The sequence below is a fragment of the Lampetra fluviatilis genome, unplaced genomic scaffold (genome assembly GCF_964198595.1).
Source record: "Lampetra fluviatilis unplaced genomic scaffold, kcLamFluv1.1 SCAFFOLD_1393, whole genome shotgun sequence".
In the NCBI taxonomy this organism is placed as follows: Eukaryota; Metazoa; Chordata; class Hyperoartia; order Petromyzontiformes; family Petromyzontidae; genus Lampetra; species Lampetra fluviatilis.
The window spans coordinates 1-18,066 of record NW_027621818.1 but is presented as its reverse complement, the minus strand read 5'-3'; the positions used below and the strand labels follow the sequence as shown (position 1 = coordinate 18,066).

Sequence of the window (18,066 nt, the reverse complement as noted above, 5' to 3'; positions counted from 1 at the left end):
TCCCTCCCCCTCTCACCATCCCCCCCCCTCTCCCCTCCCCCTCCCCCCCCCTCCCTCCCCCCCTCCTCTCCTTCTCACCATCTCCTCCCCCTCCCCACCTCTCCCCTCCCCTCCCCCCTCTCCACCCCCCCCTCCCCTCCCCCTCTCACCATCTAACCCCCCTCCCCCCCTCCCTCCCCTCCCCTCCCCCCCCCTCCCCTCTCCCCCCCTCCCCTCCCCTCTCACCATCTAACCCCCCCTCCCCCCCCTCTCCCTCCCCCCCCTCCCCTCTCCCCCCCTCCCTCCCCTCCATCTAACCCCCCTCCTCCCTCCCCCACCCCCCCTCTCCCACCCCCCCCTCCCCCTCCCCCCCTCCCCCCCCTCCCCTCCTCTCACCATCTAACCCCCCTCCCTCCCCCTCCCCCTCCCCTCTCCCTCCCCCTCCTCTCTCACCATCTACCCCCCTCTCCCCCCTCCCCCCCCTCTCCCTCCCCCCTCTCCCTCCCCCTCCCTCTCCCCCCCTCCCCTCCCCTCACCCCCCCTCCCCTCCTCTCTCACCATCTAACCCCCCCTCTCCCCCCTCCCCCTCCCCTCTCCCCCCCTCCTCCCTCTCCCCTCCCCCTCCCTCCTCCACCATCTACCCCCCCTCTCCCCCCTCTCCCCCCTCTCCCCTCCCCCCCCTCTCCTCCCCCCCCTCCCCTCTCCCTCCCCCCCCCTCCCCTCTCCCCCCCCTCCCCTCCTCTCTCACCATCTAACCCCCCTCTCCCCCCTCCCCCCCCTCTCCCTCCCCCCCCTCTCCTCCCCCCCCTCCCCCTCTCCCCCCCCTCCCCTCCCCTCTCCCCCCCCTCCCCTCTCCCCCCTCCCTCTACCCCCCTCCCCTCCCCTCTCACCATCTAACCCCCCTCTCCCCCCTCCCCTCCCCCTCCTCCCCTCGCCCACCTCTCCCCCCCTCTCCCCCCCCCTCCTCCCCTCCCCCCTCCCCGCAGGCTGCACCGAGCCAGTCAGAGCTATGTGTTTCCCCTGCACCTGACGGAGTCGCTGGTGCCCAGCGCCGTCTTCTACGCCACCGCCGTGCCGCTAGTGGCCTTCCTCGCGCTAGACCGTCTCCTCATACGCCCCTTCCTGCACGCACAGCGCCAGCGGTTAGCTCACTCACTCACTCAGTGACTCACTCAGTCAGTCAGTGACTCACTCAGAGACTCACTCACTCAGAGACTCACTCAGTGACTCACTCACTCACTCAGTCAGTGACTCACTCACTCAGTCAGTCAGTGACTCACTCAGAGACTCACTCACTTACTCAGTCACTCACTCAGAGACTCACTCACTCAGTGACTCACTCAGTGACTCACTCAGTGACTCACTCAGTCAGAGACTCACTCACTCAGTGACTCACTCACTCAGTGACTCACTCACTCAGTCAGAGACTCACTCACTCAGTCAGAGACTCACTCACTCAGTGACTCACTCAGTCACTCACTCAGAGACTCACTCACTCAGTGACTCACTCAGTCACTCACTCAGTGACTCACTCACTCACTCAGTGACTCACTCACTCAGTCAGAGACTCACTCACTCAGTGACTCACTCACTCACTCAGTGACTCACTCACTCAGAGACTCACTCAGTCACTCACTCAGTGACTCACTCACTCACTCAGTGACTCACTCACTCAGTCAGTCAGTGACTCACTCAGTCAGAGACTCACTCACTCACTCAGTCAGAGACTCACTCACTCAGAGACTCACTCACAGACTCACTCAGAGACTCACTCACTCACTCAGTGACTCACTCACTCAGAGACTCACTCAGTCAGTCACTCACTCAGTGACTCACTCAGAGACTCACTCACTCAGAGACTCACTCAGAGACTCACTCACTCAGAGACTCACTCACTCAGAGACTCACTCAGAGACTCACTCAGTGACTCACTCAGAGACTCACTCAGAGACTCACTCAGTGACTCACTCAGAGACTCACTCAGAGACTCACTCAGAGACTCACTCAGAGACTCACTCAGAGACTCACTCAGACTCACTCACAGACTCACTCAGAGACTCGCTCACAGACTCACTCAGAGACTCACTCACTCAGTGACTCACTCAGTGACTCACTCAGAGACTCACTCAGAGACTCACTCACTCAGTGACTCACTCACAGACTCACTCACTCAGTGACTCACTCAGTGACTCACTCAGAGACTCACTCAGAGACTCACTCACAGACTCGCTCAGAGACTCGCTCACAGACTCACTCACTCAGTGACTCACTCAGTGACTCACTGAGAGACTCACTCACAGACTCACTCAGAGACTCACTCACTCAGTGACTCACTGAGAGACTCACTCACAGACTCACTCACAGACTCACTCACTCAGTGACTCACTCAGTGACTCACTCAGAGACTCACTCACAGACTCACTCACAGACTCGCTCACAGACTCACTCAGAGACTCACTCACTCAGTGACTCACTCAGTGACTCACTCAGAGACTCACTCACAGACTCACTCACAGACTCGCTCACTCACAGACTCACTCAGAGACTCACTCAGAGACTCACTCACTCAGAGACTCACTCAGAGACTCACTCACAGACTCACTCAGACTCACTCACAGACTCACTCAGAGACTCGCTCACAGACTCACTCACTCAGTGACTCACTCAGTGACTCACTCAGAGACTCACTCAGAGACTCACTCACAGACTCGCTCACTCACAGACTCACTCAGAGACTCACTCAGAGACTCACTCACTCAGAGACTCACTCACTCAGAGACTCACTCACTCAGAGACTCACTCAGACTCACTCACTCAGAGACTCACTCACACTCACTCAGAGACTCGCTCACAGACTCACTCAGAGACTCACTCACTCAGTGACTCACTCAGTGACTCACTCAGAGACTCACTCAGAGACTCACAGACTCACTCAGAGACTCGCTCACAGACTCACTCACTCACAGACTCACTCACAGACTCACTCACAGACTCACTCAGACTCACTCAGAGACTCACTCAGAGACTCGCTCACAGAATCACTCAGAGACTCGCTCACAGACTCACTCACTCAGTGACTCACTCAGTGACTCACTCAGAGACTCACTCAGAGACTCACTCACAGACTCGCTCAGAGACTCGCTCACAGACTCACTCACTCAGTGACTCACTCAGTGACTCACTCAGAGACTCACTCACAGACTCACTCACTCAGTGACTCACTCAGTGACTCACTCAGAGACTCACTCACAGACTCACTCACTCAGTGACTCACTCAGAGACTCACTCAGAGACTCACTCACAGACTCACTCAGAGACTCGCTCACAGACTCACTCACTCAGTGACTCACTCAGAGACTCACTCACAGACTCACTCACTCAGTGACTCACTCAGTGACTCACTCAGAGACTCACTCACACTCACTCACAGACTCGCTCACAGACTCACTTAGAGACTCACTCACTCAGTGACTCACTCAGTGACTCACTCAGAGACTCACTCACTCAGAGACTCACTCACAGACTCACTCACTCACAGACTCACTCAGACTCACTCACAGACTCACTCAGAGACTCGCTCACAGACTCACTCACTCAGTGACTCACTCAGTGACTCACTCAGAGACTCACTCAGAGACTCACTCACAGACTCGCTCACTCAGTGACTCACTCAGAGACTCACTCAGAGACTCACTCAGAGACTCACTCACAGACTCGCTCACTCACAGACTCACTCAGAGACTCACTCAGAGACTCACTCACTCAGAGACTCACTCACTCAGAGACTCACTCACAGACTCACTCAGAGACTCGCTCACAGACTCACTCAGAGACTCGCTCACAGACTCACTCAGAGACTCACTCAGTGACTCACTCAGTGACTCACTCAGAGACTCACTCAGAGACTCACTCACAGACTCACTCACTCAGAGACTCACTCAGAGACTCACTCACTCAGTGACTCACTCAGTGACTCACTCAGAGACTCACTCAGAGACTCACTCACAGACTCACTCACTCAGAGACTCACTCACAGACTCACTCACTCAGAGACTCACTCACAGACTCACTCACTCAGAGACTCACTCACAGACTCACTCACTCAGAGACTCACTCAGAGACTCACTCACAGACCCCCCTGACCCCTGACCCCTGACCCCGGCAGGGAGCTGGAGAAGAGACGGGAGAACTCTGCGAGTGACACGGTGAAGAGGAAACTCGAAGCAGAAGCAGCTGTGAGTCACACACACAGACACACACTCACACACACACCTACACACTCACACAGATACACACACACACACACCTACACACTCACACAGATACACACACACACACACAGACACACACACACAGATACACTCACACACACCTACACACTCACACAGATACACACACACAGACACACACACATACATACACCTACACACTCACACAGATACACACACACACACAGACACACACACACAGACACACACACACACACTCACACATACACGCACAGATACACACACACAGAAACACACACACACATACACACACACTCACACCTACATACATACACACCTACACACACACATACACACTCACACATACACACATACACACACCCACACTCACACCTACACACACAGACACCTACACACACACAGACACCTACACACACACACCTACACACATACACACACACACACACCTACACACACACCTACACACACACCTACACACACACACATACACACACACACAGACACACACACACAGACACACACACACAGACACCTACACACTCACACACACAGACACACTCATACACACTCACACACATACACCTACACACTCACACATACACAGACACACACACAGACACACACACATACACACACATACACACACACATACATACACACACACACACACCTACACACACACCTACACACACACACACCTACACACACACACCTACACACACACCTACACACACACACACCTACACACACACATACACACACACTCACACACACCTACACACACACACACCTACACACACACCTACACACACACATACGCACATACACACATACACACACACCTACACACACACACCTACACACACACTCACACACATACACACACACACAGACACACAGACACATACACACACACACACAGACACACACACACACAGACACAGACACACACACATACACCCACCCACCCACACACTCCCCCCACTGACACCCACCAACCCACCCACTCACTCACTCACCCACCCACCCACCCACCCACCCACACACACACCCACCCACCCACCCACTCACCCACCCACTCACCCACTCACCCACCCACCCACCCACCCACCCACCCACCCACTCACCCACCCACCCACCCACTCACCCACTCACCCACCCACCCACTCACCCATCCACCCACCCACCCACCCACACACCCACACACTCACCCACACACTCACCCACCCACTCTCCCACACTCACCCACTCACCCACTCACTCACCCACCCACTCACCCACACGTCCACCCACCCACTCACCCACCCACTCTCCCACACTCACCCACTCACCCACTCACTCACCCACCCACTCACCCACACGTCCACCCACCCACTCACCCACCCACTCTCCCACACTCACCCACTCACCCACTCACTCACCCACCCACTCACCCACACGTCCACCCACCCACTCACCCACCCACTCACCCACACACTCACCCACTCACCCACACACTCACCCACACACTCACCCACACGTCCACCATGACCCCTCTGTGCCACCTTTCCAGGTGCGTCTGATGCAAGAATCGGTGAAGCGAATCGTCGAGGCAGAGGAGGCCAAGATGGGTGAGTGTCGTAGTCGTGATGGTGGTGGCGGTGGCGGTGGTGGTGGTGGTGGTGTGTGTATGGTCATGATGGTGGTGGTGGTTGTGGTGGTGGTTGTGTGTGTATGGTAATGATGGTGGTGGTGGTTGTGGTGGTTGTGGTGGTGGTTGTGTGTGTATGGTAATGATGGTGGTGGTGCTGTGTGTATGGTAATGATGGTGATGTGTGTGTATGGTGATGATGATGGTGGGGGTGGTGGTGGTGCTGTGTGTATGGTGATGATGGTGGTGGTTGTGGTGGTTGTTGTGGTGGTGCTGTGTGTATGGTAATGATGGTTGTGGTGGTTGTGGTGGTGGTTGTGTGTGTATGGTAATGATGGTGGTGGTGGTTGTGGTGGTGGTTGTGTGTGTATGGTAATGATGGTGGTGGTGGTTGTGGTGGTTGTGGTGGTGGTTGTGTGTGTATGGTAATGATGGTGGTGGTGCTGTGTGTATGGTAATGATGGTGATGTGTGTGTATGGTGATGATGATGGTGGGGGTGGTGGTGGTGCTGTGTGTATGGTGATGATGGTGGTGGTTGTGGTGGTTGTTGTGGTGGTGCTGTGTGTATGGTAATGATGGTTGTGGTGGTTGTGGTGTGTGTATGGTAATGATGGTGGTTGTTGTGGTGGTGCTGTGTGTATGGTAATGATGGTGGTGTGTGTATGGTGATGATGATGGTTGTGGTGCTGTGTGTATGGTAATGATGGTGGTGGTTGTGGTGGTTGTTGTGGTGGTGCTGTGTGTATGGTAATGATGGTTGTGGTGGTTGTGGTGTGTGTATGGTAATGATGGTGGTTGTTGTGGTGGTGCTGTGTGTATGGTAATGATGGTGATGGTGGTGGTGGTGCTGTGTGTATGGTAATGATGGTGATGGTGGTGGTGGTGCTGTGTGTATGGTAATGATGGTGATGGTGGTTGTGGTGGTGGTGGTGGTGCTGTATGTATGTTAATGATGATGGTTGTGGTGGTGGTTGTGGTGGTAATGATGGTTGTGGTGATGATGGTTGTTGTGGTGGTTGTGGTGGTGGTTGTAGTGGTTGTGGTGGTGGTTGTGGTGGTGTGTGTATGGTAATGATGGTGGTGGTGGTTGTGGTGGTAATGATGATGGTTGTGGTGGTGGTGATTGTGGTGGTGTGTGTATGGTAATGATGGTGGTTGTGGTGGTAATGATGATGGTTGTGGTGGTGGTGGTGGTTGTGGTGGTGCTGTGTGTGTAGGGGTGTTACAGAGAGCCCGTTATGCATGGTAGCCTATGGTAAACTAGCACAGTGGACGGGGCTACGTGAGTGCACGGGCAGGTGGCCTCTACGACGTCCGCGCTTCGGACGTTACGATCCCCCGGGGCCCCACCCCTCAGGGAGGGGGGTGTATAAAAGGGGAATGGATCGGGGGGCTCGGGAGTGATGGGTCAGCTAAGAAGAGAAGGCGGAAGACGTCCTAGATAGAGCCCTGGTCTCCCCCTGGTACGCCGTCCTTGTCAGGACCGCGCAGGCTCGAGCCAGTGGCGTGGTGCCAGAGCCAGAGCCGGTGCTGGTCTGGACTCTGGGTACCGGGCCCGACTGACCAGTGTCGGGCCAAGATAGCCTCCCCTAGTCCACGAGAGGAGGACTCTGAGGCAGGCTAAGGTAATGATGATGGTGTATGGTAATGATGATGGTTGTGGTGGTGGTGGTGATTGTGGTGGTGTATGTATGGTAATGATGGTGGTTGTGGTGGTAATGATGATGGTGGTGGTGATTGTGGTGGTGTATGTATGGTAATGATGGTGGTTGTGGTGGTAATGATGATGGTTGTGGTGGTGGTGGTGATTGTGGTGGTGTATGTATGGTAATGATGGTGGTTGTGGTGGTGGTGATGCTGTGTGTATGGTAATGATGATGGTTGTGGTGGTGGTTGTGGTGTGTGTATGGTCATGATGGTGGTGGTGGTTGTGGTGGTAATGATGATGGTTGTGGTGGTGGCGATTGTTGTTGTGGTTGTGGTTGTTGTGGTGGTGGTGCAGGCCTGGTGATAGTCCACGCGTGGTACGGCCGCCTCGTCACGGACGCCAGCGGTGGTGGTGATGATGATGGTAATGATGGTTGTGGTGGTGGTGGTGGTAATGGTTGTGGTGGTGGCGATTGTTGTTGTGGTTGTGGTGGTGGTGGTGGTGCAGGCCTGGTGATAGTCCACGCGTGGTACGGCCGCCTGGTCACGGATGCCAGCGTCCGCGGGGAACGTCCTCGCGTCATCGACGTGACGGCCCCGCTCCAGTGTCTCGTCAGGGACTCCAAACTCATCCTCACCGACGCACGCAAGGTGTGTGTGTGTCACTGTGTGTGTGTACCTGTGTGTGTGTGTGTGTCACTGTGTGTGTGTGTGACGTTCCCCGCTCCAGTGTCTCGTCAGGGACTCCAAACTCATCCTCACCGACGCACGCAAGGTGTGTGTCACTGTGTGTGTCACTGTGTGTGTGTGTGTCACTGTGTGTGTGTGTGTACCTGTGTCTGTGTGTGTCACTGTGTGTGTGTCTGTGTGTGTGTGTGTCACTGTGTGTGTGTGTGACGTTCCCCGCTCCAGTGTCTCGTCAGGGACTCCAAACTCATCCTCACCGACGCACGCAAGGTGTGTGTGTCACTGTGTGTGTCACTGTGTGTGTGTGTGTCACTGTGTGTGTGTGTCACTGTGTGTGTGTCACTGTGTGTGTGTGTACCTGTGTGTGTGTCACTGTGTGTGTGTGTACCTGTGTCTGTGTACCTGTGTGTGTGTGTACCTGTGTGTCTGTGTGTGTGTCTCGTCAGGGACTCCAAACTCATCCTCACCGACGCACGCAAGGTGTGTGTGTGTGTCACTGGGTGTGTGTGTGTACCTGTGTGTGTCACTGTGTGTGTGTCACTGTGTGTGTCACTGTGTGTGTGTCACTGTGTGTGTGTGTGTGTGTCACTGTGTGTGTGTGTGTCTGTGTGTGTGTGTGTCTGTGTGTGTGTGTGTGTGTCACTGTGTATGTACCTGTGTGTGTGTATGTACCTGTGTCTGTGTGTGTCACTGTGTGTGTGTGTGACGTTCCCCGGTCCAGTGTCTCGTCAGGGACTCCAAACTCATCCTCACCGATGCACGCAAGGTGTGTGTGTGTGTGTGTCTATGTGTGTGTACCTGTGTGTGTGTGTGTCACTGTGTGTGTGTGTACCTGTGTGTGTACCTGTGTGTGTGTGTGTGTACCTGTGTGTGTCACTGTGTGTGTGTGTGACGTTCCCCGCTCCAGTGTCTCGTCAGGGACTCCAAACTCATCCTCACCGACGCACGCAAGGTCTGTGTGTCACTGTGTGTGTGTGTGTCACTGTGTGTGTGTGTGTCACTGTGTGTGTGTGTGTCTGTGTGTGTGTGTCACTGTGTATGTACCTGTGTGTGTGTGTCACTGTGTGTGTGTGTGTGTGTCACTGTGTGTGTGTGTGTCTGTGTGTGTGTGTCACTGTGTATGTACCTGTGTGTGTGTGTCACTGTGTGTGCGTGTGTGTGTCACTGTGTGTGTGTGTCACTGTGTATGTACCTGTGTGTGTGTGTCACTGTGTGTGTGTATGTACCTGTGTGTGTGTGTGACGGCCCCGCTCCAGTGTCTCGTCAGAGACTCCAAACTCATCCTCACCGACGCACGCAAGGTGTGTGTGTGTGTCACTGTGTGTGTGTACCTGTGTGTGTGTGTGTGTGTACCTGTGTGTGTACCTGTGTGTGTCTGTGTGTGTACCTGTGTGTGTGTATGTACCTGTGTGTGTGTGTGTGTCTCGTTAGAGACTCCAAACTCATCCTCACCGATGCACGCAAGGTGTGTGTGTGTGTGTCACTGTGTGTGTGTCACTGTGTGTGTGTCACTGTGTGTGTGTCACTGTGTGTGTCACTGTGTGTGTGTGTCACTGTGTGTGTGTGTCACTGTGTGTGTGTGTCACTGTGTGTGTCACTGTGTGTGTGTGTGGGTCACTGTGTGTGTGTGTCACTGTGTGTGTGTGTCACTGTGTGTGTGTGTCACTGTGTGTGTGTGTCACTGTGTGTGTGTGTAGGCGGGCCTGCCCGGCTTCTACGACCCGTGTGTGGGTGAGGACAAGGCGCTGAAGGTTCTCTACCAGTTCCGTGGCGCACTGCACCAAGTCACCGTCCCTGACACAGAGTCACTGCGCATTCCCAAGCAGTGTGAGTGACACACACAGTGACACACACACAGTGACACACACACAGTGACACACACACACAGTGACACACACACACACAGTGACACACACACACAGTGACACACACACACAGTGACACACACACACAGTGACACACACACACAGTGACACACACACACAGTGACACACACACACAGTGACACACACACACAGTGACACACACACACAGTGACACACACACACAGTGACACACACACACAGTGACACACACACACAGTGACACACACACACAGTGACACACACACAGTGACACACACAGTGACACACACACAGTGACACACACACAGTGACACACACACAGTCACACACACAGTGACACACACAGTGACACACACACACAGTGACACACACACAGTGACACACACACACAGTGACACACACACAGTGACACACACACACAGTGACACACACACACAGTGACACACACACACAGTGACACACACACACAGTGACACACACAGTGACACACACACACACAGTGACACACACACACACAGTGACACACACACAGTGACACACACACAGTGACACACACACACACAGTGACACACACACACACAGTGACACACACACACACAGTGACACACACACACAGTGACACACACACACAGTGACACACACACACAGTGACACACACACACAGTGACACACACACACACAGTGACACACACACACACAGTGACACACACACACACAGTGACACACACACACAGTGACACACACACAGTGACACACACACACACAGTGACACACACACACAGTGACACACACACACAGTGACACACACACACAGTGACACACACACACACAGTGACACACACACACACAGTGACACACACACACAGTGACACACACACACAGTGACACACACACACAGTGACACACACACACAGTGACACACACACACAGTGACACACACACACAGTGACACACACACACAGTGACACACACACACAGTGACACACACACAGTGACACACACACAGTGACACACACACACAGTGACGCACACACAGTGACACACACACAGTGACACACACACAGTGACACACACACAGTGACACACACACAGTGACACACACAGTCACACACACACAGTGACACACACACAGTGACACACACACAGTGACACACACAGTGACACACACACACAGTGACACACACACAGTGACACACACACACAGTGACACACACACACAGTGACACACACACACAGTGACACACACACACAGTGACACACACAGTGACACACACACACACAGTGACACACACACACAGTGACACACACACAGTGACACACACACACAGTGACACACACACAGTGACACACACACAGTGACACACACACAGTGACACACACACAGTGACACACACACAGTGACACACACACAGTGACACACACAGTCACACACACACAGTGACACACACACAGTGACACACACACAGTGACACACACAGTGACACACACAGTGACACACAGTGACACACACACACAGTGACACACACACAGTGACACACACACACAGTGAAACACACACACAGTGACACACACAGTGACACACACACACAGTGACACACACACCGTGGGTGATTGAGTGGGTGAGTGAGTAGGTGAGTGGGTGAGTGAGTGTATGAGTGAGTGAGTGGGTGAGTGAGTGAGTGATTGGGTGAGTGGGTGAGTGAGTGGGTGAGTGAGTGTGTGAGTGGGTGGGTGAGTGAGTGGGTGAGTGAGTGGCTGAGTGAGTGAGTGGGTGAGTGGGTGTGTGAGTGTGTGAGTGAGTGGGTGAGTGAGTGGGTGGGTGAGTGAGTGAGTGGGTGGGTGAGTGTGTGTGTGAGTGGGTGAGTGAGTGGGTGAGTGGGTGCGTGAGTGGGTGGATGAGTGGGTGGGTGAGTGAGTGAGTGGGTGAGTGAGTGGGTGAGTGAGTGAGTGGGTGAGTGAGTGGCTGAGTGAGTGGGTGAGTGAGTAGGTGAGTGAGTGGGTGGGTGAGTGAGTGAGTGAGTGGGTGGGTGAGTGTGAGTGGGTGAGTGGGTGAGTGGGTGAGTGAGTGGGTGAGTGGGTGCGTGAGTGGGTGGATGAGTGGGTGGGTGAGTGAGTGAGTGGGTGAGTGAGTGGGTGAGTGAGTGAGTGGGTGAGTGAGTGGCTGAGTGAGTGGGTGAGTGAGTGGGTGAGTGGGTGGGTGGGTGAGTGAGTGGCTGAGTGGGTGGGTGTGTGGGTGTATGAGTGAGTGTATGAGTGAGTGTATGAGTGAGTGGGTGAGTGAGTGTGCTGTGTCTGGAGATACAAAGGCGGCCGGGCGTGGTGTTGGCCACCCGCTCGCTGCTAACAGCACTTGCCCCTACAGTCTGCTGAGGCTACGCGGGGGATCTTTGTCTGTGTCTCCCTTGCAGCTCACCGCTTCGAGGAGAACTGAGGGTGGATTGGAGCACACCATCCACTTGGCAACATCACCCACATCATCAACATCACCAACATCATCATCATCATCATCAACAACATCATCAACATCACACACATCATCAACATCACCAACATCATCATCATCAACAACATCATCAAGATCAGCAACATCAACATCATCACGCACATCATCAACATCACCAACATCATCATCATCATCAAGATCAGCAACATCACACACATCATCAACATTAACAACATCAACAACATCATCAACATCACACACATCATCAACATCACCAACATCATCATCATCAACAACATCATCAAGATCAGCAACATCAACATCATCACGCACATCATCAACATCACCAACATCATCATCATCATCAAGATCAGCAACATCACACACATCATCAACATTAACATCATCATCATCATCAACAACATCATCATCATCAAGATCAGCAACATCAACAACATCATCAACATCACGCACATCATCAACATCATCAACATCACGCACATCATCAACAACATCAACAACATCAACAACATCAACATCATCAAAATAAACATCATCAAGATCAGCAACATCAACAACATCATCAACATCATCATCATCATCATCAACAACATCATCATCATCAAGATCAGCAACATCATCAACATCATCATCATCACGCACATCATCATCATCAACATCATCATCATCAACATCATCATCAACATCAACATCATCAACAACATCATCATCATCAACATCATCAACAACATCATCAAAATAAACATCATCATCATCAACAACATCATCAACATCATCAACAACATCATCAACAACATCAACAATATCATCAACAACATCATCAACATCAACAACATCATCATCATCATCAACAACATCAACATCAACAATATCATCAACAACATCATCAACAACATCATCAACATCAACAACATCAACATCAACATCATCAACAACATCATCAACAACATCAACAACATCATCAACAACATCAACAACATCATCATCATCATCATCAACAACATCATCAACATCACACACATCATCAACATCACCAACATCATCATCATCAACAACATCATCAAGATCAGCAACATCAACATCATCACGCACATCATCAACATCACCAACATCATCATCATCATCAAGATCAGCAACATCACACACATCATCAACATTAACATCATCATCATCATCATCAACAACATCATCATCATCAAGATCAGCAACATCAACAACATCATCAACATCACGCACATCATCAACATCATCAACATCACGCACATCATCAACAACATCAACAACATCAACAACATCAACATCATCAAAATAAACATCATCAAGATCAGCAACATCAACAACATCATCAACATCATCATCATCATCAACAACATCATCATCATCAAGATCAGCAACATCATCAACATCATCATCATCACGCACATCATCATCATCAACATCATCATCATCAACATCATCATCAACATCAACATCATCAACAACATCATCATCATCAACATCATCAACAACATCATCAAAATAAACATCATCATCATCAACAACATCATCAACATCATCAACAACATCATCAACAACATCAACAATATCATCAACAACATCATCAACATCAACAACATCATCATCATCATCATCAACAACATCAACATCAACAATATCATCAACAACATCATCAACAACATCATCAACATCAACAACATCAACATCAACATCATCAACAACATCATCAACAACATCAACAACATCATCAACAACATCAACAACATCATCATCATCATCATCAACAACATCAACAACATCATCAAAATAATCAACATCAACAACATCGCCAACAACAACATCATCATCAACAACAACATCATCAACATCAACAACATCATCAACATCAACAACATCATCAACACCAACAACATCATCAACATCAACAACATCATCAACATCAACAACATCATCAACATCAACAACATCATCAACATCAACAACATCATCAACATCAACAACATCATCAACATCAACAACATCAACATCAACAACATCATCAACATCAACAACATCATCATCATCAACATCAACAACAACATCAACAACATCATCATCATCACCCACATCATCAACATCACCCACATCATCAACATCACCACCACCAACATCACCACCACCACCAACATCACCACCACCACCACCATCACCACCATCATCACCATCACCACCACCACCACCACCATCATCACCACCACCACCACCATCATCACCACCATCACCACCATCTCTGTAACATCTAATAAAGCGTAACACAAACTGAAAATGGTGCTCAAAGAAGTCATAGAACACACGTGCGGTGAAGAGACATCATCACCATCATCACCATCATCACCACCATCACCATCATCACCATCATCACCATCACCATCATCACCACCATCATCACCACCATCAACATCATCACCATCATCATCATCACCAACATCACCACCATCACCACCACCATCATCATCACCAACATCACCACCATCATCACCACCATCACCACCATCACCATCATCACCACCATCACCACCATCACCATCACCACCATCACCATCACCACCATCACCACCATCATCACCATCACCATCACCACCATCACCACCAACACCACCATCACCACCATCATCATCACCACCACCACCACCACCATCATCATCATCATCACCACCACCATCATCATCATCACCACCACCATCATCACCATCATCACCATCATCACCATCACCATCATCACCACCAACACCACCATCACCACCATCATCATCACCACCACCACCACCACCATCATCATCATCATCACCACCAACACCACCATCACCACCATCATCATCATCACCACCACCACCATCATCATCATCATCACCACCAACACCACCATCACCACCATCATCATCATCACCACCACCACCACCATCATCATCATCACCACCAACACCACCATCACCACCATCATCATCATCACCACCACCACCACCACCATCATCATCATCATCACCACCACCATCATCATCATCACCACCATCATCATCATCACCACCACCACCACCACCATCATCATCATCATCACCACCATCATCACCATCATCACCATCACCATCATCACCACCAACACCACCATCACCACCATCATCATCACCACCACCACCAACACCACCATCATCATCATCACCACCACCAACACCACCATCATCATCATCACCACCACCATCACCACCATCATCATCATCACCACCACCATCACCACCATCATCATCATCATCATCACCACCAACACCACCATCATCATCACCACCACCACCACCACCATCATCATCATCATCACCACCAACACCACCATCATCATCACCACCACCACCACCACCATCATCATCATCACCACCAACACCACCATCATCATCATCACCACCACCACCACCACCACCATCATCATCATCATCACCACCAACACCACCATCATCATCATCACCACCACCATCACCACCATCATCATCATCATCACCACCACCACCACCATCACCACCATCATCACCACCAACACCACCATCACCACCACCACCATCATCATCATCACCACCACCACCACCATCATCATCATCATCACCACCACCATCATCACCACCACCATCATCACCACCATCATCACCATCACCATCATCACCACCAACACCACCATCACCACCACCACCATCATCATCATCACCACCACCATCATCACCACCATCACCACCACCATCACCACCACCATCACCACCACCATCACCACCACCATCACCACCACCATCATCATGGTGATTACACTGGAGTGTGACGTCATGCCACCCGAGCGACTCCACGTGCGGTTCAGGAGCAAGGGAATGGAATAGTGACGTCATGACATGTCCATATAAGGATGGGATGCTGCTATGGAGTGACGTCATGCGCCATTACTATATAAGGATCGGATCGTGGTGCTTTTGAGTGAGGACATTCCTCATGTCCATATAAGGATCGGAGCGGGATGGGACTATAGTGACGTCATGTCCTCCGGGTGGGGTGCACGTGAGTTGTGACAGGACTAATCTGTGACGTCACACCACCTGTCCGTACATCGGCGCGTGCAATTGCGATGACGTCATTTAGCCACCGTGGGCAGTCGCTATGACGTCACCGCTCGCGCGACCTCCGGCCCTATGACCCCCATCTCCGTTAACAACAATGACGTCATTCCTCCCATCATGTTTAGTCGCTATGACGTCACCGCACGCGCGACCTCCAGGCCAAGCACCCTCCAGCCACTCCGTTAACAACAATGACGTCATTCCCCCCACATCAGGCTCAGCAGCTATGACGTCACCGCACGCGCGCCCTACCCACCGTCTCCGTTAACAACAACAATGACGTCATTTCCCCCCTCACATCGCGTTCAGTCGCTATGACGTCACCGGCCCTACGATCTCCTTCAACAACAATGAAGTCATCGTGTTCAGTCGCTATGACGTCACCGTCCCTCGACGACCTCCATCTCCCTCGACAACAATGACGCCATTTTCTCACATCGTGTTCAGTCTGCTATGGCGTCATCGCCCCAACGACCCCCATCTCCCTCAACAACAATGACGTCATTTCCCCCCTTCACATCGTGTTCAGTCGCTATGACGTCACCGTCCCTTCGACCTCCATCTCCCTCCACAACAATGACGCCATTTTCTCACATCGTGTTCAGTCGCTATGACGTCATCGCCCCAACGACCCCTATCTGATTGAACAACAACAATGACGTCAATTTCCCACATCGTGTTCAGTCGCTATGACGTCACCGTCGCTATGACGTCACCTTCCCTCGACGACCTCCATCTCCCTCAACAACAATGACGTCATTTCGCCCCTCACATCGTGTTCAGTCGCTATGACGTCACCGTCCCAACGACCTCCATCACCCTCGACAACAATGACGTCATTTCCCCCCCTTACATCGTGTTCAATCGCCATGACGTCACCGGCCCTACGACCTCTAAAAACAACAATGACGTCATTTTCTCACATCGTGTTCAGTCTGCTATGACGTCACCGGCCCAACGACCCCCATCACCATCAACAACAACGACAACCACCGCCACCACCACGAGCATGGCGTCAACCGAGGGAGCTGAGGAGGAGGAGGGGGAAGAAGACGACGACGGGGAGGAGGAGGAGGAGGGGAGGAGGAGGAGGAGGAGGCCGGGGCGAGTGACCGAGTCGAGCGCGTACGCTCGAAGCATCGAACTGCCTCCTCACGAAGTCTTTCGTAACCTCGGCAGCGCCACTCGCTTCGCCATTGATATCGGTGAGGGGGCGGACATCGGTGTCTTTCTCTGTCTCGGACTCACACTCGGACTCACACTCGGACTCACACTCGGACTCACCCCCCCCTCACCCTCCCCCCCCCCTCAACCCCCCCCCTCACCTCACCCTCAAACTCACCCTCAAACTCACCCTTACACTCACCCCGACACTCACCCCGACACTCACCCTGACACTCACCCTGACACTCACACTCACCCTCAAACTCACCCTGACACTCA

The 18,066-nt window shown here is 52.0% G+C and overlaps 1 protein-coding gene across 1 annotated transcript; it reads left to right on the top strand.

Annotated features, from left to right (window-relative positions):
- Window positions 1-965: 965 nt before the first annotated feature.
- On the top strand, window positions 966-12,610 carry LOC144955734 (dnaJ homolog subfamily C member 11-like; the record flags this gene model as incomplete). Its single annotated transcript, XM_078885877.1, has 6 exons — window positions 966-1,121; window positions 4,145-4,214; window positions 5,782-5,839; window positions 8,016-8,158; window positions 9,892-10,021; window positions 12,447-12,610. Coding segments are annotated over 6 exons (580 nt in total), but the record flags the coding sequence as incomplete, so codon positions are not given.
- Between the last annotated feature and the right edge of the window lie 5,456 nt (window positions 12,611-18,066).